This window comes from Salvelinus fontinalis, unplaced genomic scaffold, assembly GCF_029448725.1.
Source record: "Salvelinus fontinalis isolate EN_2023a unplaced genomic scaffold, ASM2944872v1 scaffold_1849, whole genome shotgun sequence".
Taxonomy (NCBI): Eukaryota; Metazoa; Chordata; class Actinopteri; order Salmoniformes; family Salmonidae; genus Salvelinus; species Salvelinus fontinalis.
The window spans coordinates 1-26,341 of record NW_026602058.1 but is presented as its reverse complement, the minus strand read 5'-3'; the positions used below and the strand labels follow the sequence as shown (position 1 = coordinate 26,341).

At 44.5% G+C, this 26,341-nt stretch overlaps 1 protein-coding gene across 1 annotated transcript; it reads left to right on the top strand.

Annotated features, from left to right (window-relative positions):
- Positions 1-473: 473 nt before the first annotated feature.
- LOC129850153 (periplakin-like) lies at positions 474-24,434 on the top strand (the record flags this gene model as incomplete). The annotated part of the gene is made up of 17 exons (XM_055916700.1): positions 474-573; positions 900-1,054; positions 4,205-4,325; positions 4,417-4,542; positions 5,626-5,667; positions 6,678-6,839; positions 7,676-7,783; positions 8,283-8,378; positions 8,811-8,933; positions 11,455-11,601; positions 12,817-12,968; positions 13,918-14,021; positions 16,320-16,477; positions 16,723-16,901; positions 17,097-17,235; positions 17,452-17,645; positions 24,257-24,434. Coding segments are annotated over 17 exons (2,269 nt in total), but the record flags the coding sequence as incomplete, so codon positions are not given.
- Between the last annotated feature and the right edge of the window lie 1,907 nt (positions 24,435-26,341).

The window sequence follows — 26,341 nt, the reverse complement described above, 5'->3', positions numbered from 1 at the left end:
CTGGTGTCTTCTCCCCTCAGATGGTCTGTATGTAGAACTAACTGGTGTCTTCTCCCCTCAGATGGTCTGTATGTAGAACTAACTGGCGTCTTCTCCCCTCAGATGGTCTGTATGTAGAACTAACTGGCGTCTTCTCCCCTCAGATGGTTTGTATGGGGAGGGGGAGTCACACTGTTCCCCATCATCCCTAGCAAACACAGCTGATTAAACTGATTGCGTTCTAAACTGAAGATCATGACTAGTTGATTATTGGAGTCAGGTGAGTTAGCTGGGGCCAAAGTGTGACACCAATCAGGCCCCAGAGAACTGGAGTTGTCCATCCCTGGACTAGAAGAACGTTTTGAAGAATGTTTTACTTCCAATGACAGTCATATATGGTTGTTTTGACCTACTTCGGTTGAATGCCATGACTGTAAGTCGCTCTGTATAAGTGAAATTACTCATATGTAACTTTTGTCACCTCCTCATTCCAGGGCGCCCTCCTCTGAGCTGTCTGCTCTGATTGAGAAGCTGCAGAAGAATGCTGACAAGGTGGAGAAGCTCATCCTTGAGACGGAGCAGAACCTCAACAAGGTAAAGAACCGCATCACACAGAACCTCATAGAACCGTTTTAGAACATCATAAAACCACACAGAACTGGATAGGATCTCAAAGATTATCATATAACATCGTAGAACCCCATAGAATCTCAGAACTACATAGAACCTCAAAGAAACACACAGAACTTCATAGAACGTCACAGAACCTCCTGATAGGGTCATACCTTTTGATAATGCAACAACAACATCATATTGATGCCTCTGGCAGACTGTTTGCATTATCCTAATTGGCTCTGTGTGGCTCTCAATGTCTTTGACATTATGAAATGAAAACCTTTGACTGCTCTGTGTTGTATCAGGATGTGAGTAAGATCAACGAGGGCAAGCAGCCTCTGTACCAGGACGACACCAACAAGCGCATCCTGAGCTCTCTGGAGCTGCTGGAAGGCCTGGATGAGGACGCCGTCGACGCAAAACGCCTGCAGCACCCCCAGGCTGAGATGATTGAACAGGAGTGAGTTATATACACTACACTAGATATACCTACTGTACCTGCAGCACCGCCAGGCTGAGATGATAGAGCAGGAGTTATATTATATAGAAGATATATACCTACTGTACCTGCAGCACCGCCAGGCTGAGATGATAGAGCAGGAGTTATATTATATAGTAGATATACACTACACTAGATATACCTGCAGCACCGCCAGGCTGAGATGATAGAGCAGGAGTTATATTATATAGTAGATATATACCTACTGTACCTGCAGCACCGCCAGGCTGAGATGATAGAGCAGGAGTTATATTATATAGTAGATATATACCTACTGTACCTGCAGCACCGCCAGGCTGAGATGATAGAGCAGAAGTTATATTATATAGTAGATATGTACCTGCAGCACCGCCAGGCTGAGATGATAGAGCAGGAGTTATATTATATAGTAGATATGTACCTGCAGCACCGCCAGGCTGAGATGATAGAGCAGGAGTTATATTATATAGTAGATATACACTACACTAGATATACCTGCAGCACCGCCAGGCTGAGATGATAGAGCAGGAGTTATATTATATAGTAGATATATACCTACTGTACCTGCAGCACCGCCAGGCTGAGATGATAGAGCAGGAGTTATATTATATAGTAGATATGTACCTGCAGCACCGCCAGGCTGAGATGATAGAGCAGGAGTTATATTATATAGTAGATATATACCTACTGTACCTGCAGCACCGCCAGGCTGAGATGATAGAGCAGAAGTTATATTATATAGTAGATATGTACTTGCAGCACCGCCAGGCTGAGATGATAGAGCAGGAGTTATATTATATAGTAGATATGTACCTGCAGCACTGCCAGGCTGAGATGATAGAGCAGGAGTTATATTATATAGTAGATATATACCTACTGTACCTGCAGCACCGCCAGGCTGAGATGATAGAGCAGGAGTTATATTATATAGTAGATATATACCTACTGTACCTGCAGCACCGCCAGGCTGAGATGATAGAGCAGAAGTTATATTATATAGTAGATATGTACCTGCAGCACCGCCAGGCTGAGATGATAGAGCAGGAGTTATATTATATAGTAGATATGTACCTGCAGCACCGCCAGGCTGAGATGATAGAGCAGGAGTTATATTATATAGTCGATATGTACCTGCAGCACCGCCAGACTGAGATGATAGAGCAGGAGTTATATTATATAGTAGATATGTACCTACTGTACCTGCAGCACCGCCAGGCTGAGATGATAGAGCAGGAGTTATATTATATAGGAGATATGTACCTGCAGCACCGCCAGGCTGAGATGATAGAGCAGGAGTTATATTATATAGTAGATATATACCTACTGTACCTGCAGCACCGCCAGGCTGAGATGATAGAGCAGAAGTTATATTATATAGTAGATATATACCTACTGTACCTGCAGCACCGCCAGGCTGAGATGATAGAGCAGAAGTTATATTATATAGTAGATATGTACCTGCAGCACCGCCAGGCTGAGATGATAGAGCAGGAGTTATATTATATAGTAGATATGTACCTGCAGCACCGCCAGGCTGAGATGATAGAGCAGGAGTTATATTATATAGTCGATATGTACCTGCAGCACCGCCAGACTGAGATGATAGAGCAGGAGTTATATTATATAGTAGATATGTACCTACTGTACCTGCAGCACCGCCAGGCTGAGATGATAGAGCAGGAGTTATATTATATAGGAGATATGTACCTGCAGCACCGCCAGGCTGAGATGATAGAGCAGGAGTTATATTATATAGTAGATATATACATACTGTACCTGCAGCACCGCCAGGCTGAGATGATAGAGCAGAAGTTATATTATTTAGTAGATATATACCTACTGTACCTGCAGCACCGCCAGGCTGAGATGATAGAGCAGAAGTTATATTATATAGTAGATATGTACCTGCAGCACCGCCAGGCTGAGATGATAGAGCAGGAGTTATATTATATAGTAGATATGTACCTGCAGCACCGCCAGGCTGAGATGATAGAGCAGGAGTTATATTATATAGTAGATATGTACCTATTGTACCTGCAGCACCGCCAGGCTGAGATGATAGAGCAGGAGTTATATTATATAGTAGATATGTACCTATTGTACCTGCAGCACCGCCAGGCTGAGATGATAGAGCAGGAGTTATATTATATATTAGATATGTACCTATTGTACCTGCAGCACCGCCAGGCTGAGATGATAGAGCAGGAGTTATATTATATAGTCGATATGTACCTGCAGCACCGCCAGACTGAGATGATAGAGCAGGAGTTATATTATATAGTAGATATGTACCTATTGTACCTGCAGCACCGCCAGGCTGAGATGATAGAGCAGGAGTTATATTATATATTAGATATGTACCTGCAGCACCGCCAGGCTGAGATGATAGAGCAGGAGTTATATTATATAGTAGATATGTACCTGCAGCACCGCCAGGCTGAGATGATAGAGCAGGAGTTATATTATATAGTAGATATGTACCTGCAGCACCGCCAGGCTGAGATGATAGAGCAGGAGTTATATTATATAGTAGATATGTACCTGCAGCACCGCCAGGCTGAGATGATAGAGCAGGAGTTATATTATATAGTAGATATAATACACTGATATACTTAAGCAATAAGGCACAAGGGGGTGTGGTATATTGGTCATATACCACAAACCCCCGAGGTGCCTTATTGCTATTATAAACTGGTTACCAACATAATTAGAGAAGTAAAAAATACATGTTTTGTCATACCCGTGGTATACGGTCTGATCAGCCAATCAGCATTCAGGGCTGGAACCACCCAGTTTATAATAGATATTATACCCTCTTTAGCTCAACCCTGAGCTCCACTCACTCACTCACTCACTCCACTGTTGAGTTGTCACCCTGTGTCGTCACCCTGTGTCGTCACCCTGTGTCGTCACCCTGTGTGTCGTCACCCTGTGTGTCGTCACCCTGTGTGTCGTCACCCTGTGTGTCGTCACCCTGTGTGCCGTCACCCTGTGTGCCGTCACCCTGTGTGCCGTCACCCTGTGCTGTAACCCTGTGTCGTCACCCTGTGTGCCGTCACCCTGTGCTGTAACCCTGTGTCGTCACCCTGTGTGTCGTCACCCTGTGCCGTAACCCTGTGTCGTCTCCTCCAGTATGAAGCAGCTGAGAGTGAGACTAAGGAAGCTGAGAGAGGACCACGACCGCATCTACCACCTGACCCGCTCTGAGGGCATGCCGAGCGTCAACTGGGGCAGGATCATAGAGGAGAAACAGGTGAGGGGAACACACACACAGGCTTGGATATGTGTACACACAGTTTACGCACACAATAACATAAACGTAATCTCTGTCTTCTTCCGACCAGGGCAACCTGAGCAACAAGGGTTTTGGTCAGGACCTGCCGACCATCGAGAACGAGGTGGAGGAACACAACATCTTTCACAGTGAGGTGGAGGCCCTGGCCCCTCACATCTCCGCCAGCGACGACAAGGTAGGACTAACAACCAGCGTAGAAACTAACTGATAGGTTGTGTTTATACTCAGTCATTTACTAGTCTCCTATCCAGGAAGATAATCATGGCTTTATTTATAGCCAACGTACATGACGGCGACAACAGCAACCACTCTGAAAGTTCCCGTTATGAGGAAATAAACAGACATATATTATACTGAATGTTTGTCAACAATGACTTATTACTCACAAAACAAACCTTCACACATCACATTCAAATGTAGTTATTTAGTCCAGTCTCTGCCCCAGAGGGACATTCAATAAGGTTGTTTAAATAACATGGAATTTCAGACAGCGAAAAACATGGTAGGACTAACAGCCACGCAGGTCAACTCCAAGCCCACTTCAGTTAGAAACTGTTGCATTTGAAAAACAAAGACTGTTTTTACATTTTGAGGTTTCGCTAAAATACCCACGTATACACATAAGTATTACAGTGTGTAAAGACATGAATCTCTAATCATTTCTGACTTCTACACACCATTTCCAGTCGTTCAATGTGTACAATGCTGCATAGACATGACGTATGTTAGTGAGGATTTTTGTTTCCCCAGTCAAGCTCAATATCATTTAAAATGCCTGAAAGGGAGGAGCGCTCACAGAAAGGTCCATGCAGTAATATTCTCTTTACTTCTCTCTCCCTCTCTCCTCTCACTCTCACACTCCCTCCTTTCTGCTCTCTCTCTCTCTCTCTCACACTCTCTCTGTCTCCTCTCGTTCTCTCTTTCTCTCCCACACTCTCTCTGTCTCCTCTCGTTCTCTCTCTCTCTCCCACACTCTCTCTGTCTCCTCTCGTTCTCTCTCTCACACACTCCCTCTGTCTCCTCTCTTTCTTTCTCTCTCTCTCTCTCTCTCTCTCTTTCTCTCTTTCTCTCTTTCTCGCTCTCTCTCTTTCTCTCTGTCTTTCTCTCTTTCTCTCTTTCTCTCTCTCTCTCTCTTTCTCTCTTTCTCTCTCTCTTTCTCTCTTTCTCTCTCTCTTTCTCTCTTTCTCTCTTTCTCTCTCTCTCTCTTTCACTCTTTCTCTCTCTCTTTCTCTCTCTCTTTCTCTCGCTCTCTCTCTAGGACTCTGCCAGTGCCCTCCAGCTGAAGTACAACAAGCTCCTGGTAAGATTGACTTTAATAATGACTTCATCAGAAGCATGGACTCAGGGAGAGCTTGAGGAGTGTGTATGCATGTACAGTAGCTCTATGTGAGTTCTACAACTGCAGTACAGTGCTAAGTGTACCTGTGTCTGTGTGTGCAAAGTGTTCATGTTTTATCCACCTACACCCTGGCTTTCCTCCCTTCCTTTGTTCAGAGAGTGTGTACCTCAATAACATTCATCCGTTTGTGTGTGTGTGTGTTATTCACCATCACACTTTCCCCTCTCCCAGAATATGTGTACCAGTGTGTAGGTCTATAGTAACTATCTCTCCTCTCTCTCCCCAGGCCAGTTCCAGTCTATAGTAACTATCTCTCCTCTCTCTCCCCAGGCCAGTTCCAGTCTATAGTAACTATCTCTCCCCAGGCCAGTTCCATTCTATAGTAACTATCTCTCCCCAGGCCAGTTCCAGTCTATAGTAACTATCTCTCCTCTCTCTCCCCAAGCCAGTTCCAGTCTATAGTAACTATCTCTCCCCAGGCCAGTTCCAGTCTATAGTAACTATCTCTCCTCTCCCTCCCCAGACCAGTTCCAGTCTATAGTAACTATCTCTCCCCAGGCCAGTTCCAGTCTATAGTAACTATCTCTCCTCTCCCTCCCCAGGCCAGTTCCAGTCTATAGTAACTATCTCTCCTCTCCCTCCCCAAGCCAGTTCCAGTCTATAGTAACTATCTATCCTCTCCCTCCCCAGACCAGTTCCAGTCTATAGTAACTATCTCTCCCCAGGCCAGTTCCAGTCTATAGTAACTATCTATCCTCTCCCTCCCCAGGCCAGTTCCAGTCTATAGTAACTATCTCTCCTCTCCCTCCCCAGACCAGTTCCAGTCTATAGTAACTATCTCTCCCCAGGCCAGTTCCAGTCTATAGTAACTATCTCTCCTCTCCCTCCCCAGACCAGTTCCAGTCTATAGTAACTATCTCTCCCCAGGCCAGTTCCAGTCTATAGTAACTATCTCTCCTCTCTCTCCCCAGGCCAGTTCCAGTGCTCGACAGCGCCACCTGTTGAGCCTGCGTGACTACATGCAGCGCTGCACTAATGAGCTGTACTGGATGGACCAGCAGGCAGGGGAGAGGATCAACTATGACTGGAGCGATACTAACCTGGACTACCCTGCACGTCACAGACAGTATGAGGTAGAGAGGCACACACACACACACTCCTTCACCTGCACTGCTAGAGTAATACATTCAGGGTGATATCTGACACCTGATCCTGCATGTTATCTGACACCTGATCCTGCAAGTTATCTGACACCTGATCCTGCACGTTATCTGACACCTGATCCTGCAAGTTATCTGACACCTGATCCTGCACGTTATCTGACACCTGATCCTGCACGTTATCTGACACCTGATCCTGCACGTTATCTGACACCTGATCCTGCCTGTTATCTGACACCTGATCCTGCACGTTATCTGACACCTGATCCTGCACGTTATCTGACACCTGATCCTGCACGTTATCTGACACCTGATCCTGCCTGTTATCTGACACCTGATCCTGCCTGTTATCTGACACCTGATCCTGCCTGTTATCTGACACCTGATCCTGCACGTTATCTGACACCTGATCCTGCACGTTATCTGACACCTGATCCTGCACGTTATCTGACACCTGATCCTGCCTGTTATCTGACACCTGATCCTGCACGTTATCTGACACCTGATCCTGCACGTTATCTGACACCTGATCCTGCATGTTATCTGACACCTGATCCTGCATGTTATCTGACACCTGATCCTGCATGTTATCTGACACCTGATCCTGCACGTTATCTGACACCTGATCCTACACGTTACGTCACACCTGATCCTACACGTTACGTGACACCTGATCCTACACGTTACGTCACACCTGATCCTACACGTTACGTGACACCTGATCCTACACGTTACGTGACACCTGATCCTACATGTTACGTGTGTTGGAACGTAAAGCGAGACTTGTATCTCTTTAAATCTCCCACCAGAACTTCATCAGTAAGTGTCTGGAGTCCAAGGAGGCCACTGTCACCAAGCTGAATGATGATGGAGATAAACTCATCGCTTCCAACCATCCTGGCAAGAATGTTATTGAGGTACACACACACACACACACACACCCACACACACACACACACACACACACACACACACACACACACACACACACACACACACATCTCTACCAACCATCCTGGCAAGAATGTTATTGAGGTATACACACACACACACACACACACACACACACACACACACACACACACACACACACACACACACACACACACACACACACACACACACACACACACACACACACACACACACACATCTCCACTGACCATCCTGGGATGAATGTCATTGAGGTCCTCTTAATTTATCTTCTATCATTCTACTATTGGGTCGAATCCTAACTTCCACGTTAGTCAATGTTGACTTAAGTCATGCATTGATGTCAATGGGAGACGAAGGTCAAATCAGACTATTTTAGTGGAAGTTAGGATTCACCTCTAGTGAGATTAAAATCCTCAAAATGAATGTGAATGAAAGCAGCAAACAGACAGTAATGTAACATAACTCTACTCCACCTGTCAGGCTCATATGGAGGCTGTGCATGCGGACTGGAAGGAGTACCTGAACCTGCTCATCTGTGAGGAGAACCACCTGAAACACATGGACGAGTACCACAAGGTGATTAGTATACTGTAACCTGACCTGACCTGACCTTAACCTTAATACCAGCTGAAACACATGGACCACAACCACAAGGGGATTAGTATACTGTAACCTGACCTGACCTGACCTTAACCTTAATACCACCTGAAACACATGGATGAGTACCACAAGGTGATTCACAGCAACAAGTATTCAGAAAGCATCAGTTTAAGAAATCCTGAATGTTTGAACAGGCTCATTGGATTTTGATGGGCTTGTGTACAAGCATGTGCTGCACAAAGCAACAGCTTCTGAGTTACAGACTTGGCATGTCATGGTACGTGAACAGAGTTGGTTCAGGCAGAGACCGACTGGCTGCCAGTCGAACTTAGTGTAAATAAACCCGAGCTGCTTTCAGTGATGTTGTTACCTCAGTGTTTTTCCTGACGGTGTCTGTTTTCTCTCCAGTTCCACAAAGAGGCCCGGGACACCCAGGACCTTCTGAAGAGAATGGACAAAGAGGTGGACCAGAAGTACAAACCAGAGTTCAAGGACATGTACCAGATGGAGAGCCTCATCAGAGACCTGGACGTGAGTGGACTTTACACTAGTGTAGTTTACTGAGAGTGGACTTTACAACTACAATGTTTTACTAACAGTGGGCTTTACACTGCTGTAGTTTACTACGAGTGGGCTTTACACTACCGTAGTTTACTGAGAGTGGGCTTTACACTAGTGTAGTTTACTGAGAGTGAGCTTTACACTACCGTAGTTTACTGAGAGTGGGCTTTACACTACCGTAGTTTACTGAGAGTGAGCTTTACACTAGTGTAGTTTACTGAGAGTGGGCTTTACACTACCGTAGTTTACTGAGAGTGGGCTTTACACTACCGTAGTTTACTGAGAGTGGGCTTTACACTACCGTAGTTTACTGAGAGTGGGCTTTACACTAGTGTAGTTTACTGAGAGTGGGCTTTACACTACCGTAGTTTACTGAGAGTGGGCTTTACACTAGTGTAGTTTACTGAGAGTGGGCTTTATACTACTGTAGTTTACTGCGAGTGGGCTTTACACTACCGTAGTTTACTAACAGTGGGCTTTACGCTACCGTAGTTTACTAACAGTGGGCTTTACACTACCGTAGTTTACTGAGAGTGGGCTTTACACTAGTGTAGTTTACTGCGAGTGAGCTTTACACTACCGTAGTTTACTGAGAGTGGGCTTTACACTACCGTAGTTTACTGAGAGTGAGCTTTACACTAGTGTAGTTTACTGCGAGTGAGCTTTACACTACCGTAGTTTACTGAGAGTGAGCTTTACACTAGTGTAGTTTACTGCGAGTGAGCTTTACACTACCGTAGTTTACTGAGAGTGGGCTTTACACTAGTGTAGTTTACTGAGAGTGAGCTTTACACTAGTGTAGTTTACTGAGAGTGGGCTTTACACTACCGTAGTTTACTGAGAGTGGGCTTTACACTACCGTAGTTTACTGAGAGTGGGCTTTACACTACCGTAGTTTACTGAGAGTGGGCTTTACACTAGTGTAGTTTACTGAGAGTGGGCTTTACACTACCGTAGTTTACTGAGAGTGGGCTTTACACTAGTGTAGTTTACTGAGAGTGGGCTTTATACTACTGTAGTTTACTGCGAGTGGGCTTTACACTACCGTAGTTTACTAACAGTGGGCTTTACGCTACCGTAGTTTACTAACAGTGGGCTTTACACTACCGTAGTTTACTGAGAGTGGGCTTTACACTAGTGTAGTTTACTGCGAGTGAGCTTTACACTACCGTAGTTTACTGAGAGTGGGCTTTACACTACCGTAGTTTACTGAGAGTGAGCTTTACACTAGTGTAGTTTACTGCGAGTGAGCTTTACACTACCGTAGTTTACTGAGAGTGGGCTTTACACTAGTGTAGTTTACTGAGAGTGAGCTTTACACTAGTGTAGTTTACTGAGAGTGGGCTTTACGCTACCGTAGTTTACTAAGAGTGGGCTTTACACTACCGTAGTTTACTACGAGTGGGCTTTACACTACCGTAGTTTACTGCGAGTGGGCTTTACACTAGTGTAGTTTACTGAGAGTGGGCTTTACACTACCGTAGTTTACTGAGAGTGGGCTTTACACTACCGTAGTTTACTGAGAGTGGGCTTTACACTACCGTAGTTTACTGACAGTGGGCTTTACACTACCGTAGTTTACTGAGAGTGGGCTTTACACTACCGTAGTTTACTGAGAGTGGGCTTTACACTACCGTAGTTTACTGAGAGTGGGCTTTACACTAGTGTAGTTTACTGCGAGTGGGCTTTACACTACCGTAGTTTACTGAGAGTGGGCTTTACACTACCGTAGTTTACTGAGAGTGGGCTTTACACTACCGTAGTTTACTGCGAGTAGGTTTTACACTAGTGTAGTTTACTGAGAGTGGGCTTTACACTAACGTAGTTTACTGCGAGTGGGCTTTACACTACCGTAGTTTACTGAGAGTGGGCTTTACACTAGTGTAGTTTACTGCGAGTGGGCTTTACACTACCGTAGTTTACTGCGAGTGGGCTTTACACTACCGTAGTTTACTGAGAGTGGGCTTTACACTACCGTAGTTTACTGAGAGTGGGCTTTACACTACCGTAGTTTACTGCGAGTAGGCTTTACACTAGTGTAGTTTACTGAGAGTGGGCTTTACACTACCGTAGTTTACTGAGAGTGGGCTTTACACTACCGTAGTTTACTGAGAGTGGGCTTTACACTACCGTAGTTTACAGAGTGGGCTTTACACTAGTGTAGTTTACTGCGAGTGGGATTTACACTACCGTAGTTTACTAAGAGTGGGCTTTACACTGCTGTAGTTTCTACAAGTCTGGGGGACAGATCTGTTTCTGCTTCAGACAAACAATGACAAAGCTGTTGGATAAAGCAGAGACAATTCTTTGGTCTCTCAGGATAAAGCAGAGACAATTCGTTGGTCTGTCAGGTCTGTCTGCTTATCAGGCTGGTTTCTAAACTCCCAACTCAATCAAGAACATTTACATTTTGACAAACGTATTAGCCTTAGAACTATAGATCCAAAAGGCTCTTTAAAAAAGTGTGTGTGTGTGTGTGTGTGTGGTGCAGGACCAGGCGAAGGCCATGGACCACTTTGATGAGCGTGTGAAGGCTCTGGAGAAGCGCAGTCTACAGGTTCTCCCCCTCCAGTTCCGCAGGAACACCCCTCAGAAGCTGCTCCCCGTCGAGGCGCTGTGTGAGTTCGACACTGACGAGGTAAACCTTTACACCTGGACACCTCCACTACTTTACCCCAGCCTGTGTGTGTGAGACACTGACGAGGTAAACCTTTACACCTGGACACCTCCACTACTTTACCCCAGCCTGTGTGTGTGAGACACTGACGAGGTAAACACGGACACCTCCACTACTTTACCCCAGCCTGTGTGTGTGAGACACTGACGAGGTAAACACGGACACCTCCACTACTTTACCCCAGCCTGTGTGTGTGAGACACTGACGAGGTAAACACGGACACCTCCACTACTTTACCTCAGCCTGTGTGTGAGACACTGATGTGGTAAACCTGGATATGCCACCAGCCTAGTCTAGTTTCAGACTGACACTATGCTCCTCCACACACACACTTCTTCATGACAATCATTCTAGCTTTTCTCTCTTCTTTTGTCTCCTCCCCCCTCTCTCCTCCTTTTCCCCCCTCCTTTCCCCCCCTCTCCTCCTTTCCTCCCTCTCTCCATCTTCCCTGTCTCTCTTTCCTCTCCCCCCTCCTTCCCTGCTTTACCTCCCCGTCTCTCTCTCCTTTTCTGTCTCCAGTCGTTCTCTAATCCCTATGTGTGGTGTGTTTTTCTGTTATCGTGACTGAGCCCGATCTGACTGCACCACGTCTTCTCCTCTCTCCTCTGGTTCCTCCTCCTCTCGTCCTCCTTCACTCTCACTCCTTTCATTCCAGTCCCCTGAATGTGGTGTTGTGTTGTAATGTATTTAAATCCTTTAAGAGGCCTGTGCTCTCTGCATCTTATTTAAGCCTTCAGTGGATCAGCCACAGGCTGAGGGGGGTTTAGGTTTTAGGAGTGGATTTTGAGAGCTGGAGCGTGGTGGTGTGTGTGTGTGTGTGTGTGTGTGTGTGTGTGTGTGTGTGTGTGTGTGTGTGTGTGTGTGTGTGGCGCAGTCGAGAGAGCTCTTAAGATTTAGGAACCGGATCAAACAGTGAAGGGAAACGCAGTGTTGTGTTTAGATTTTTTTCCCATGTGACCTGACCGGTAAAAACAGTGAACTCTAATTTACTAACTAGGGCTTAGTGTTTCCCTGGTCAGGTCATGTGGTTGGGTCATGTGGTCAGGTCATGTGGTCAGGAAAAGCTAAGGGCCTTATCCAAAGTGGTTCAGTGAGTTAACCTCTAGTTGTGTTCTGGTTCTTCCATACCAGATCAGTGAGTGAAACTCTGTGTAATGTTGTTGTTGTCCATCCCAGGGTCAGATCCTGCGTGGAGAGAGGTACACCCTCCTGAGTAACAAGGGGCCCAAGTGGGAGGTGAAGGACGCGGCCGGGCGTAAACTGACGGCTCCAGGGGCCTGCTTCATGGTCCCCCCCACAGACCCAGAGTCTGTCGCCGTCTCCAACGGGTAAGTGTGTGTGTTATGGGGGTAGGGTGGAGAGGTGTGTGTGTTATGGTGGTAAGGTGTTGAGGTGTATGTGTTATGGGGTGGGCGGGGTGCACGTGTCTGTCTACTGTGTGCCTGTGATTGTGTTATTTCCCGAGACGGTGTACTTGTACACTGTGTAACAGGGTCTGTTTCCCTAGACGGTGTACTTGTACACTGTGTAACAAGGTCTGTTTCCCTAGACGGTGTACTTGTACACTGTGTAACAGGGTCTGTTGTTTCCCGAGACGGTGTACTTGTACACTGTGTAACAAGGTCTGTTTCCCTAGACGGTGTACTTGTACACTGTGTAACAGGGTCTGTTTCCCTAGACGGTGTACTTGTACACTGTGTAACAGGGTCTGTTTCCCTAGACGGTGTACTTGTACACTGTGTAACAGGGTCTGTTGTTTCCCGAGACGGTGTACTTGTACACTGTGTAACAGGGTCTGTTTCCCTAGATGGTATACTTGTACACTGTGTAACAGGGTCTGTTTCCCTAGACGGTGTACTTGTACACTGTGTAACAGGGTCTGTTTCCCTAGACGGTGTACTTGTACACTGTGTAACAGGGTCTGTTGTTTCCCGAGACGGTGTACTTGTACACTGTGTAACAGGGTCTGTTTCCCTAGATGGTATACTTGTACACTGTGTAACAGGGTCTGTTTCCCTAGACGGTGTACTTGTACACTGTGTAACAAGGTATGTTTCCCTAGATGGTATACTTGTACACTGTGTAACAGGGTCTGTTTCCCGAGACGGTGTACTTGTACACTGTGTAACAGGGTCTGTTTCCCTAGACGGTGTACTTGTACACTGTGTAACAGGGTCTGTTTCCCTAGACAGTGTACTTGTACACTGTGTAACAGGGTCTGTTTCCCGAGACGGTGTACTTGTACACTGTGTAACAGGGTCTGTTGTGTGTTTCCAGTCTGGCCAGCCAGCAGAAGGGTATTAAGATGAAGGTGTCTGGCAGTAAGACCACCCTGGTCAAACGCCTGGAGGAACTGAAGAAAGACGGCTCCGCTGGCTCTGGTAGGTACTGTTATGTAATGTTATGTCATGTTATGTCATGTTATGTCATGGTATGTCATGTTATGTCATGTTATGTCATGTGAAATGAAAAGCCAACTGACATGTAACTCCTGAGGTGCTGACCTGTTGCACCCTCTATAACAGGGGTCTCCAGCCTTTTCTAGCACGAAAAAAAATTATTTATAGCTTTTAAATAGGCACTTCTCCTCTACCCGGCAACTCTTTCCCAGGTCCTTGCTGTACAAAATATGTCAATATACCTGGTTAAATAATGGTTAAATAACAGTATTCAACACGACAGCCCCATAAAATTATCTTTAGTATTTTCCAGATTTGTTTTCTTCTCCTGGTTTTGACTCTGTTTTTCACTCTCAATAGTAAAATTGTTGATAGAGAAACAACAGATGGATGTTCTGGGTCCATGTCCATGCTTACATCACGTCAGAAGACCTTTTCCTTCAGACCTAAACATAACGCTTTTTGATTTTTGAGTGTAATTCCCCTTTAATTGCGCATCTAGAGAGAGAGAGATGTGTCGCTCTAGTGATGTTTCTGTCAGGCCTACTGCAGCTCGTGTCATGGCAGAGTTTGTAAAACAATGGCCATCCAATTGATGTAAATAATCATGACCGTTCTGTCAGGTAAGCCCACTTTACACTTAACATTTAATTGACAAGGTTTTTGGGGAAAGTCTTTGTCTATGCCGCTCTGACATTGTTCGACCATATATTTATATATTCTTAATTCCATTCCTTTACTTAGATGTGTGTGTATTGGGTATATGTTGTGAAATTGTTAGATAGTGCAGTAATATCTAACAAGTAATATCGGAACTAGAAGCACAAGCATTTCGCTACACCCGCAATAACATCTGCTAACCATGTGTATGTGACCAAGTTTGATCCGATTTTAAGATAGCCATTTAGCGACGCTAAGGATAACTACATGGATTGATAAACAAACACGCGCACCAGACAGACAGATGGGCAATATTGCTGGGAATGTATTGGCAGATATTGTGTTCCGGTTAGGATTTTGAAGCCAGATGTGACTAACGAGGGGTGGGTAAATGTCAATGTAGCTTTGATTGGGTGGCAGCCTGGAGTTTAATGTTTATGACCGTTTGCGATGGAACACATTAAAAAAAAATGCATGTCCTTTTTTAGAATTAATATATTTTTATTTATTTGACCTTTTTATTTAACAAGGCAAGTCAGTTAAGAACAAATTCTTATTTACAATGACGGCCTACCCCGGCCAAACCCTAACGACGTTGGGCCAATTGTGCGCCGCCCTATGGGACTCCCCAATCATGGCCAGTTGTGATACAGCCTAGAATCGAACCAGGGTCTGTAGTGAACGCCTCTTGCACTGAGATGCAGTGCCTTAGATCGCTGCGCCACTCAGGAGCCCAGCTACATGGTGAGCTACTCATAGGTGGGCTGTGAGCTGCTGGTAAATCTCCATCCACCTATTGGAGAGCCCTGATCTATATACCACTGTGATTAATATTTCACCCTGCTGGTCATCTATGATCGTCTGAACATCTTGAAGAACCATCTGGCCTTAATGGCCGTATACTCCTTATAATCACCACCCAGCACAACCAGAAAGGGGACTGGTCAACCCCTCAGAGCCTGGTTCCTCTCCAGCCAGTACAACCAGAAAGAGGACTGGTCAACCCTTCAGAGCCTGGTTCCTCTCCAGCCAGTACAATCAGAAAGAGGACTGGTCAACCCCTCAAAGCCTGGTTCCTCTCTACCCAGTACAACCAGAAAGAGGACTGGTCAAGCCCACAGAGCCTGGTTCCTCTCTAGGTTTCTTCCTAGGTTCCTACCCTTTCTAGGTAGTTGTTCCTAGCCACCGTGCTTCTACAGCTACAGCGTTTCTGTATAAGCACTTTGTGACACCTGCTGGTGTAAAAGCACTTTATAAATAAATGTGATTGATTGGTTGGTATGTCGTGGTATGTCATATTACTACTGGAGTTAATCACTAGAGCTGCAGCTTAGAACAAACATCAACATGTTTTATGATTTGTATGCCAGTGTGATTGTCTGATTGTGAATGTGATGTTGTGTGTGTGTGGGTGGGGGTGTGTGTGTGTGTGTGTGTGTGTGTGTGTGTGTGTGTGTGTGTGTGTGTGTGTGTGTGTGTGTGTGTGTGTGTGTGTGTGTGTGTGTGTGTGTGTGTGTGTGGGTGTGTGTGTGTGTGTGTGTGTGGTCGTATCTGATCATGTGTATGTTATTTTGGTGTATGTGTGATTGATTTTGTGTGATTAATTGATGAATATTGTAGACAAGGAGGAGCAGCAGTGTCGCCAGCTGATGGCCGGTCTGGACAAGGTGACCAGTGATCTGGACAAACAGGAGAAGGCCATCTACTCTCGAGTACGCCCCCCGCTGGAGCAGACCAGGCCACTGCAGGACAGCGCTGACCGTCTGCAGGACGTCAAGGTAGTTCCTCGTCTTTCTCCTTTCTCTGCACAGAGGGTGTAGAGCGCTAGAGATGCTTTTCCTCCTCTACTCTTCTCCTGTCCTCCTAGTTTAGACTAGAATCCTTTCGATAAAGTTTTCAAACCCATTTAATCCTACCAAAGAAAGTCTTGAGACAGTTGTTTAATGCTTATCAAGGAAGTACTATTAGTTAGTTCCAGGAAGTGTACACTTTGTTTAATGCTTATCCCATATTCTTCCACCAGGACATTGCGGCCGTGGTTCGTAAGATCGAGCCGGAGAAGTCGTCCAAGGTGAAGGAGGCTGAGAAGTTCCTGACAACTAACCCTAAATGTGCCAGCGCCCCTCAGCTGAACGGCAAGGTGAACGAGGCCAACAACAAATACGACAAGATCAACCTGCTGCTCAAGTGCTCAGAGGACAAGTGAGGAGCTTTTATACTTGACTTGTTAGTAGAGATGGTAGTAGTTACACAAACCTCAGGACCACTTCTACTTTGAGAGACTTTTCCTGTTTTACTATGATGACTAACCTGGAGGCTACTATGACACTATTTAAACACATTTTAAATGTCATTTTAATCAAATGTAATTTAATCATATCATGTGTTTGTTTACAGGCTTCAGAATTCCAACCGCCTGGAGAACTCCCTTCAAAACGGGAAATCTTTATTGTCCAGCTACGAGAACAAGCTGGTCAGAGAGGAAGTCGCCCCCGCAGACATCTCGTCTCTGGAGAAGACGCAGCGTCAACTGGCTGTAAGATGGCTGCCCTCTGATCGCTCATTTATTTTCAAAGGAAATGTATTGTATCACTTCAGATACCAAAGACAGAAGCATATTTGCTAATGACATACAGTACAAATTTATGATGAGCTGGAAGATCTGAGCTACACACTCATATCTCAAGTTTGTCCTGGTTGGGGTAGAACTTCCCCCATACACACAATTCAACCTCACTTCCTCTCCCGACAGGATATTTCATCAGAGCTGAAGACCAAGAGGTCCGCGGTGACGGAGACGGAGGCTAACCTGCGTGCGGTCAAAGGCAGCTGTGACACCATGGCAACCAAGGTGCAGGAGCACTGCCCCGACATCGAGAGGCAGGAGGGCGAGGTCCGGAAACTGAACAAACGCTACGACAACCTCAACAGGCAGATCGACGCCAGGTAAAGGGACTGACATAACTTTGACTTCAAATAAATTATCAAATCAAATGTTGTTGGTTGCGTAAACATATTTAGCAGATGTTATCGTGGGTGTAGTGAAACGTTTGTGTTCCTAGCTCCAACAGTGCAGTACTAACAATACATGTAAATCTACAAAATACAAATGACAGGAATATAGAAATATTAGAACAAGACTGTCAGACTCCGGAATATAAACATCTATGTATAGGATGGTGTGTATAGATATTATAGACAGAATATGAATTAGAAACGATGTGTACAGCAGTAGTTATATAGGATGGTGTGTATAGACATTATAGACAGTATATGAATTAGAAACGGTGTGTACAGCAGTAGTTATATAGGATGGTGTGTATAGACATTATAGACAGAATATGAATTAGAAACGGTGTGTACAGCAGTAGTTATATAGGATGGTGTGTATAGACATTATAGACAGTATATGAATTAGAAACGGTGTGTACAGCAGTAGTTATATAGGATGGTGTGTATAGACATTATAGACAGTATATGAATTAGAAACGGTGTGTACAGCAGTAGTTATATAGGATGGTGTGTATAGACATTATAGACAGTATATGAATTAGAAACGGTGTGTACAGCAGTAGTTATATAGGATGGTGTGTATAGACATTATAGACAGTATATGAATTAGAAACGGTGTGTACAGCAGTAGTTATATAGGATGGTGTGTATAGACATTATAGACAGTATATGAATTAGAAACGGTGTGTACAGCAGTAGTTATATAGGATGGTGTGTATAGACATTATAGACAGTATATGAATTAGAAACGGTGTGTACAGCAGTAGTTATATAGAATTGCCTTGACTAGAATACAGTATATAGACATGAAGTAGGTAAAACAGTATGTAAACATTATTAAAGTGACCAGTGTTGACTATGTACTGTACATAAGGCAGCAGTCTCTACGCTGCAGTTGAACCCTGTGGCTGCGTTCCGATTTTCTATCCTTCTCCAGAACTCAAAATCATTGGATTGGAACAAGTATGACTGGTGGGCGTTCCCATTTCCAACATATTTCTTACACCAGTCCAATCATTTTAAATCCATAAAGGGAAGTGTACAAGTGCACACTTCGGGAGAAGGGTAGAGAATTGGAATGTAACCTTTGACATCCATAAATTATATTTGTGAGGTCAGAGGACTGATTGGGCGTTCCGTGACCTTTAAAACTGATTAAAAAAAAGGTTGAAGCCAAGAACAAGAATCATCGTAGCCAGACCTGTATTGTGATTTTACTATAATAGACGTCACATGATGTTGTGATGTGTTACGTTCACGTTGTGGTGTGTTACGTTCACGTTGTGGTGTGTTACGTTCACGTTGTGGTGTGTTACGTTCACGTTGTGTCGTGTTACGTTCACGTTGTGGTGTGTTACGTTCACGTTGTGGTGTGTTACGTTCACGTTGTGGTGTGTTACGTTCACGTTGTGGTGTGTTACGTTCACGTTGTGGTGTGTTACGTTCACGTTGTGGTGTGTTACGTTCACGTTGTGGTGTAGTGTGTTACGTTCACGTTGCGTTGTGGTGTGTTACATTCACATTGTGGTGTGTTACGTTCACGTTGTGTTGTGGTGTGTTACATTCACGTTGTGGTGTGTTACATTCACGTTGTGGTGTGTTACGTTCACGTTGTGGTGTGTTACGTTCACGTTGTGGTGTGTTACATTCACGTTGTGGTGTGTTACATTCACGTTGTGGTGTGTTACGTTGACGTTGTGTTGTGGTGTGTTACATTCACGTTGTGGTGTGTTACATTCATGTTGTGGTGTGTTATATTCACGTTGTGGTGTGATACATTCACGTTGTGGTGTGTTATATTCATGTCGTGGTGTGTTACGTTCACGTTGTGGTGTGTTACATTCACGTTGTGGTGTGTTACATTCACGTTGTGGTGTGTTATATTCATGTTGTGGTGTGTTATATTCATGTTGTGTTGTGGTGTGTTACGTTCATGTTGTGGTGTGTTACGTTCATGTTGTGTTGTGGTGTGTTACGTTCATGTTGTGGTGTGTTACGTTCATGTTGTGTTGTGGTGTGTTACGTTCATGTTGTGGTGTGTTACGTTCATGTTGCGTTGTGGTGTGTTACGTTCATGTTGTGGTGTGTTACGTTCATGTTGTGTCGTGGTGTTACGTTCATGTTGTGTTGTGGTGTGTTACGTTCACGTTGTGTTGTGGTGTGTTACATTCACGTTGTGGTGTGTTACATTCATGTTGTGGTGTGTTATATTCATGTTGTGGTGTGATACATTCACGTTGTGGTGTGTTACATTCACGTTGTGGTGTGTTATATTCATGTTGTGGTGTGTTACGTTCACGTTGTGTTGTGGTGTGTTACGTTCATGTTGTGGTGTGGTGTGTTACGTTCATGTTGTGGTGTGTTCATGTTGCGTTGTGGTGTGTTACGTTCATGTTGTGGTGTGTTACGTTCATGTTGTGTCGTGGTGTTACGTTCATGTTGTGTTGTGGTGTGTTACGTTCACGTTGTGTTGTGGTATGTTACGTTCAAGTTGTGGTGTGTTACGTTCACGTTGTGGTGTGGTGTGTTACATTCACGTTGCGATGTGGTGTGTTACATTCACGTTGTGGTGTGTTACATTCACGTTGTGGTGTGTTACGTTCGCATTGTGTTGTGGTGTGTTACGTTCACGTTGTGTTGTGGTGTGTTACGTTCACGTTGTGTTGTGGTGTGTTACGTTAATGTTGTGTTGTGGTGTGTTATATTCACGTTGTGGTGTGTTACGTTCAAGTTGTGCTGTGTTACGTTCAAGTTGCGTTGTGGTGTGTTACGTTCATGTTGTGGTGTGGTGTGTTACGTTCATGTTGTGGTGTGTTACGTTCAAGTTGTGTCGTGGTGTGTTACGTTCACGTTGTGTCGTGTTACGTTCATGTTGTGGTGTGTTACGTTCATGTTGTGTCGTGGTGTGTTACGTTCACGTTGTGGTGTGTTACGTTCACGTTGTGGTGTGTTACGTTCACGTTGTGGTGTGTTACGTTCACGTTGTGGTGTGTTACGTTCACGTTGTGGTGTGTTACGTTCACGTTGTGGTGTGTTACATTCACGTTGTGGTGTGTTACATTCACGTTGTGGTGTGTTACATTCACGTTGTGGTGTGTTACATTCACGTTGTGTTGTGGTGTGTTACATTCACGTTGTGGTGTGTTACATTCATGTTGTGGTGTGTTATATTCATGTTGTGGTGTGTTACATTCACGTTGTGGTGTGTTATATTCATGTTGTGGTGTGTTACGTTCACGTTGTGTTGTGGTGTGTTACGTTCATGTTGTGGTGTGTTACGTTCATGTTGTGTTGTGGTGTGTTACGTTCATGTTGTGGTGTGTTACGTTCATGTTGTGTTGTGGTGTGTTACGTTCATGTTGTGGTGTGTTACGTTCATGTTGTGGTGTGGTGTGTTACGTTCATGTTGTGGTGTGTTACGTTCATGTTGCGTTGTGGTGTGTTACGTTCATGTTGTGTTGTGGTGTGTTACGTTCATGTTGTGGTGTGTTACGTTCATGTTGCGTTGTGGTGTGTTACGTTCATGTTGTGGTGTGTTACGTTCATGTTGTGTCGTGGTGTTACGTTCATGTTGTGTTGTGGTGTGTTACGTTCACGTTGTGTTGTGGTATGTTACGTTCAAGTTGTGGTGTGTTACGTTCACGTTGTGGTGTGTTACGTTCACGTTGTGGTGTGTTACGTTCACGTTGTGGTGTGTTACGTTCACGTTGTGGTGTGTTACGTTCACGTTGTGGTGTGTTACGTTCACGTTGTGGTGTGTTACGTTCACGTTGTGGTGTGTTACGTTCACGTTGTGGTGTGTTACGTTCACGTTGTGGTGTGTTACATTCACGTTGTGGTGTGTTACATTCACGTTGTGGTGTGTTACATTCACGTTGTGGTGTGTTACATTCACGTTGTGTTGTGGTGTGTTACATTCACGTTGTGGTGTGTTACATTCATGTTGTGGTGTGTTATATTCATGTTGTGGTGTGTTACATTCACGTTGTGGTGTGTTATATTCATGTTGTGGTGTGTTACGTTCACGTTGTGTTGTGGTGTGTTACGTTCATGTTGTGGTGTGTTACGTTCATGTTGTGTTGTGGTGTGTTACGTTCATGTTGTGGTGTGTTACGTTCATGTTGTGTTGTGGTGTGTTACGTTCATGTTGTGGTGTGTTACGTTCATGTTGTGGTGTGGTGTGTTACGTTCATGTTGTGGTGTGTTACGTTCATGTTGCGTTGTGGTGTGTTACGTTCATGTTGTGTTGTGGTGTGTTACGTTCATGTTGTGGTGTGTTACGTTCATGTTGCGTTGTGGTGTGTTACGTTCATGTTGTGGTGTGTTACGTTCATGTTGTGTCGTGGTGTTACGTTCATGTTGTGTTGTGGTGTGTTACGTTCACGTTGTGTTGTGGTATGTTACGTTCAAGTTGTGGTGTGTTACGTTCACGTTGTGGTGTGTTACGTTCACGTTGTGGTGTGTTACGTTCACGTTGTGGTGTGTTACGTTCACGTTGTGGTGTGTTACGTTCACGTTGTGGTGTGTTACGTTCACGTTGTGGTGTGTTACGTTCACGTTGTGGTGTGTTACGTTCACGTTGTGGTGTGTTACGTTCACGTTGTGGAGTGTTACGTTCACGTTGTGGTGTGTTACGTTCACGTTGTGGTGTGTTACGTTCACGTTGTGGTGTGTTACATTCACGTTGCGTTGTGGTGTGTTACATTCACGTTGTGGTGTGTTACGTTCAAGTTGTGGTGTGTTACGTTCACGTTGTGGTGTGGTGTGTTACGTTCATGTTGTGGTGTGTTACGTTCATGTTGCGTTGTGGTGTGTTACGTTCATGTTGTGTTGTGGTGTGTTACGTTCATGTTGTGGTGTGTTCATGTTGCGTTGTGGTGTGTTACGTTCATGTTGTGGTGTGTTACGTTCATGTTGTGTCGTGGTGTTACGTTCATGTTGTGTTGTGGTGTGTTACGTTCACGTTGTGTTGTGGTATGTTACGTTCAAGTTGTGGTGTGTTACGTTCACGTTGTGGTGTGTTACGTTCACGTTGTGGTGTGTTACGTTCACGTTGTGGTGTGTTACGTTCACGTTGTGGTGTGTTACGTTCACATTGTGTTGTGGTGTGTTACATTCACGTTGCGTTGTGGTGTGTTACATTCACGTTGTGGTGTGTTACATTCACGTTGTGGTGTGTTACGTTCACATTGTGTTGTGGTGTGTTACGTTCACGTTGTGTTGTGGTGTGTTACGTTCACGTTGTGTTGTGGTGTGTTACGTTAATGTTGTGTTGTGGTGTGTTATATTCACGTTGTGGTGTGTTACGTTCAAGTTGTGCTGTGTTACGTTCAAGTTGCGTTGTGGTGTGTTACGTTCATGTTGTGGTGTGGTGTGTTACGTTCATGTTGTGGTGTGTTACGTTCAAGTTGTGTCGTGGTGTGTTACGTTCACGTTGTGTCGTGTTACGTTCATGTTGTGGTGTGTTACGTTCATGTTGTGTCGTGGTGTGTTACGTTCACGTTGTGGTGTGTTACGTTCACGTTGTGGTGTGTTACGTTCACGTTGTGGTGTGTTACGTTCACGTTGTGGTGTGTTACGTTCACGTTGTGGTGTGTTACGTTCACGTTGTGGTGTGTTACATTCACGTTGTGGTGTGTTACATTCACGTTGTGGTGTGTTACATTCACGTTGTGGTGTGTTACATTCACGTTGTGGTGTGTTACATTCACGTTGTGGTGTGTTACATTCACGTTGTGGTGTGTTACGTTGACGTTGTGTTGTGGTGTGTTACATTCACGTTGTGGTGTGTTACATTCATGTTGTGGTGTGTTACATTCACGTTGTGGTGTGTTACATTCACGTTGTGGTGTGTTATATTCATGTTGTGGTGTGTTACGTTCACGTTGTGTTGTGGTGTGTTACGTTCATGTTGTGGTGTGTTACGTTCATGTTGTGTTGGGGTGTGTTACATTCACGTTGTGGTGTGTTACGTTCAAGTTGTGGTGTGTTACGTTCATGTTGTGGTGTGGTACGTTCAAGTTGTGTCGTGGTGTGTTACGTTCATGTTGTGGTGTGTTACGTTCATGTTGCGTTGTGGTGTGTTACGTTCATGTTGTGGTGTGTTACATTCATGTTGTGGTGTGGTGTGTTACGTTTGTGTTGTGGTGTGTTACGTTTGTGTTGTGGTGTGTTACGTTCATGAACGTGTGTTACGTTCATGAACGTGTGTTACGTTCATGAACGTGTGTTACGTTCATGAACGTGTGTTACGTTCATGTTGTGGTGTGTTACGTTCATGTTGTGGTGTGGTGTGTTACGTTTGTGTTGTGGTGTGTTACGTTTGTGTTGTGGTGTGTTACGTTCATGAACGTGTGTTACGTTCATGTTGTGGTGTGTTACGTTCATGTTGTGGTGTGTTACGTTCATCTTGTGGTGTCGTGTGTTACGTTCATCTTGTGGTGTGGTGTGTTACGTTCACGTTGTGGTGTGTTACATTCACGTTGTGGTGTGTTACGTTCATGTTGTGGTGTGTTACGTTCATGTTGTGGTGTGGTGTGTTACAGAACTCAGAGCCTGCAGAGGGCTAAGACGTCCTACAGCAGCTACCGCAGTGATTACGACAACCTGAATAACTGGCTGTCCCGCGTGCCAAACTATGAGCCAACTGAGAAAGACAACCTCAGTCAGGTGGAAACCAAGCTGGAAAACCAGAAGGTAGGTGGTTGATTTCTGATTGTCCCACTAATGGTTCATGTTAGGATTGGGGAAAGCTGATTTCTGATTGTCCCACTAATGGTTAATGTTAGGATTGGGGGAAGGGAAGCTGATTTCTGATTGCCCCACTAATGGTTCATGTTAGGATTGGGGGAGGGGAAGCTGATTTTAGCACTGTACCTAGGGGAAACTTCACCCCAGCACGGTTGAGGATAGTCAGGTGTTCACAATTTTGCAACCCTGTCCTGAACTAAAAGGTTCCAGTCAGTTTTCTAGTTCTATTTTGATCCAAGGCATTAGACTCATATTTTATTCTACCTCTGGTCAAAGTCCTCTACCTCTAATGATCTTGTCCTGTTATGTTTCTATACCTCTAGTCAAAGTCCTCTACCTCTAATTGTCCTGTTATGTGTCTATACCTCTGGTCAAAGTCCTCTACCTCTAATGGTCCTGTTATGTGTCTACCTCTAGTCAAAGTCCTCTACCTCTAATGATCTTGTCCTGTTATGTGTCAATACCTCTAGTCAAAGTCCTCTACCTCTAATGATCTTGTCCTGTTATGTTTCTATACCTCTAGTCAAAGTCCTCTATCTCTAATGGTCCTGTTATGTGTCTATACCTCTGGTCAAAGTCCTCTACCTCTAATGGTCCTGTTATGTTTCTATACCTCTAGTCAAAGTCCTCTACCTCTAATGGTTCTGTTATGTGTCAATACCTCTAGTCAAAGTCCTCTACCTCTAATGATCTTGTCCTGTTATGTTTCTATACCTCTAGTCAAAGTCCTCTACCTCTAATGGTCCTGTTATGGTTCTATACCTCTAGTCAAAGTCCTCTACCTCTAATGGTCCTGTTATGGTTCTATACCTCTAGTCAAAGTCCTCTACCTCTAATGGTCCTGTTATGTTTCTATACCTCTGGTCAAAGTCCTCTACCTCTAATGATCTTGTCCTGTTATGTTTCTATACCTCTAGTCAAAGTCCTCTACCTCTAATGGTCCTGTTATGTTTCTATACCTCTAGTCAAAGTCCTCTACCTCTAATGGTCCTGTTATGTTTCTATACCTCTAGTCAAAGTCCTCTACCTCTAATGGTCCTGTTATGTTTCTATACCTCTGGTCAAAGTCCTCTACCTCTAATGGTCCTGTTATGTGTCTATACCTCTGGTCAAAGTCCTCTACCTCTAATGGTCCTGTTATGTGTCTATACCTCTGGTCAAAGTCCTCTACCTCTAATGGTCATGTTATGTGTCTATACCTCTAGTCAAATTCCTCTACCTCTAATGGTCTTGTCCTGTTATGTTTCTATACCTCTGGTCAAAGTCCTCTACCTCTAATGATCTTGTCCTGTTATGTTTCAATACCTCTAGTCAAAGTCCTCTACCTCTAATGGTCCTGTTATGTGTCTATACCTCTAGTCAAAGTCCTCTACCTCTAATGGTCCTGTTATGTGTCTATACCTCTGGTCAAAGTCCTCTACCTCTAATGGTCATGTTATGTGTCTATACCTCTGGTCAAAGTCCTCTACCTCTAATGGTCCTGTTATGTGTCTATACCTCTGGTCAAAGTCCTCTACCTCTAATGGTCCTGTTATGTGTCTATACCTCTGGTCAAAGTCCTCTACCTCTAATGGCTCTGTTATGTTTCTATACCTCTAGTCAAAGTCCTCTACCTCTAATGGTCCTGTCCTGTTATGTTTCTATACCTCTAGTCAAAGTCCTCTACCTCTAATGGTCCTGTTATGTTTCTATACCTCTGGTCAAAGTCCTCTACCTCTAATGGTCCTGTCCTGTTATGTTTCTATACCTCTGGTCAAAGTCCTCTACCTCTAATGGTCCTATTATGTTTCTATACCTCTAGTCAAAGTCCTCTACCTCTAATGGTCCTGTTATGTGTCTATACCTCTGGTCAAAGTCCTCTACCTCTAATGGTCCTGTTA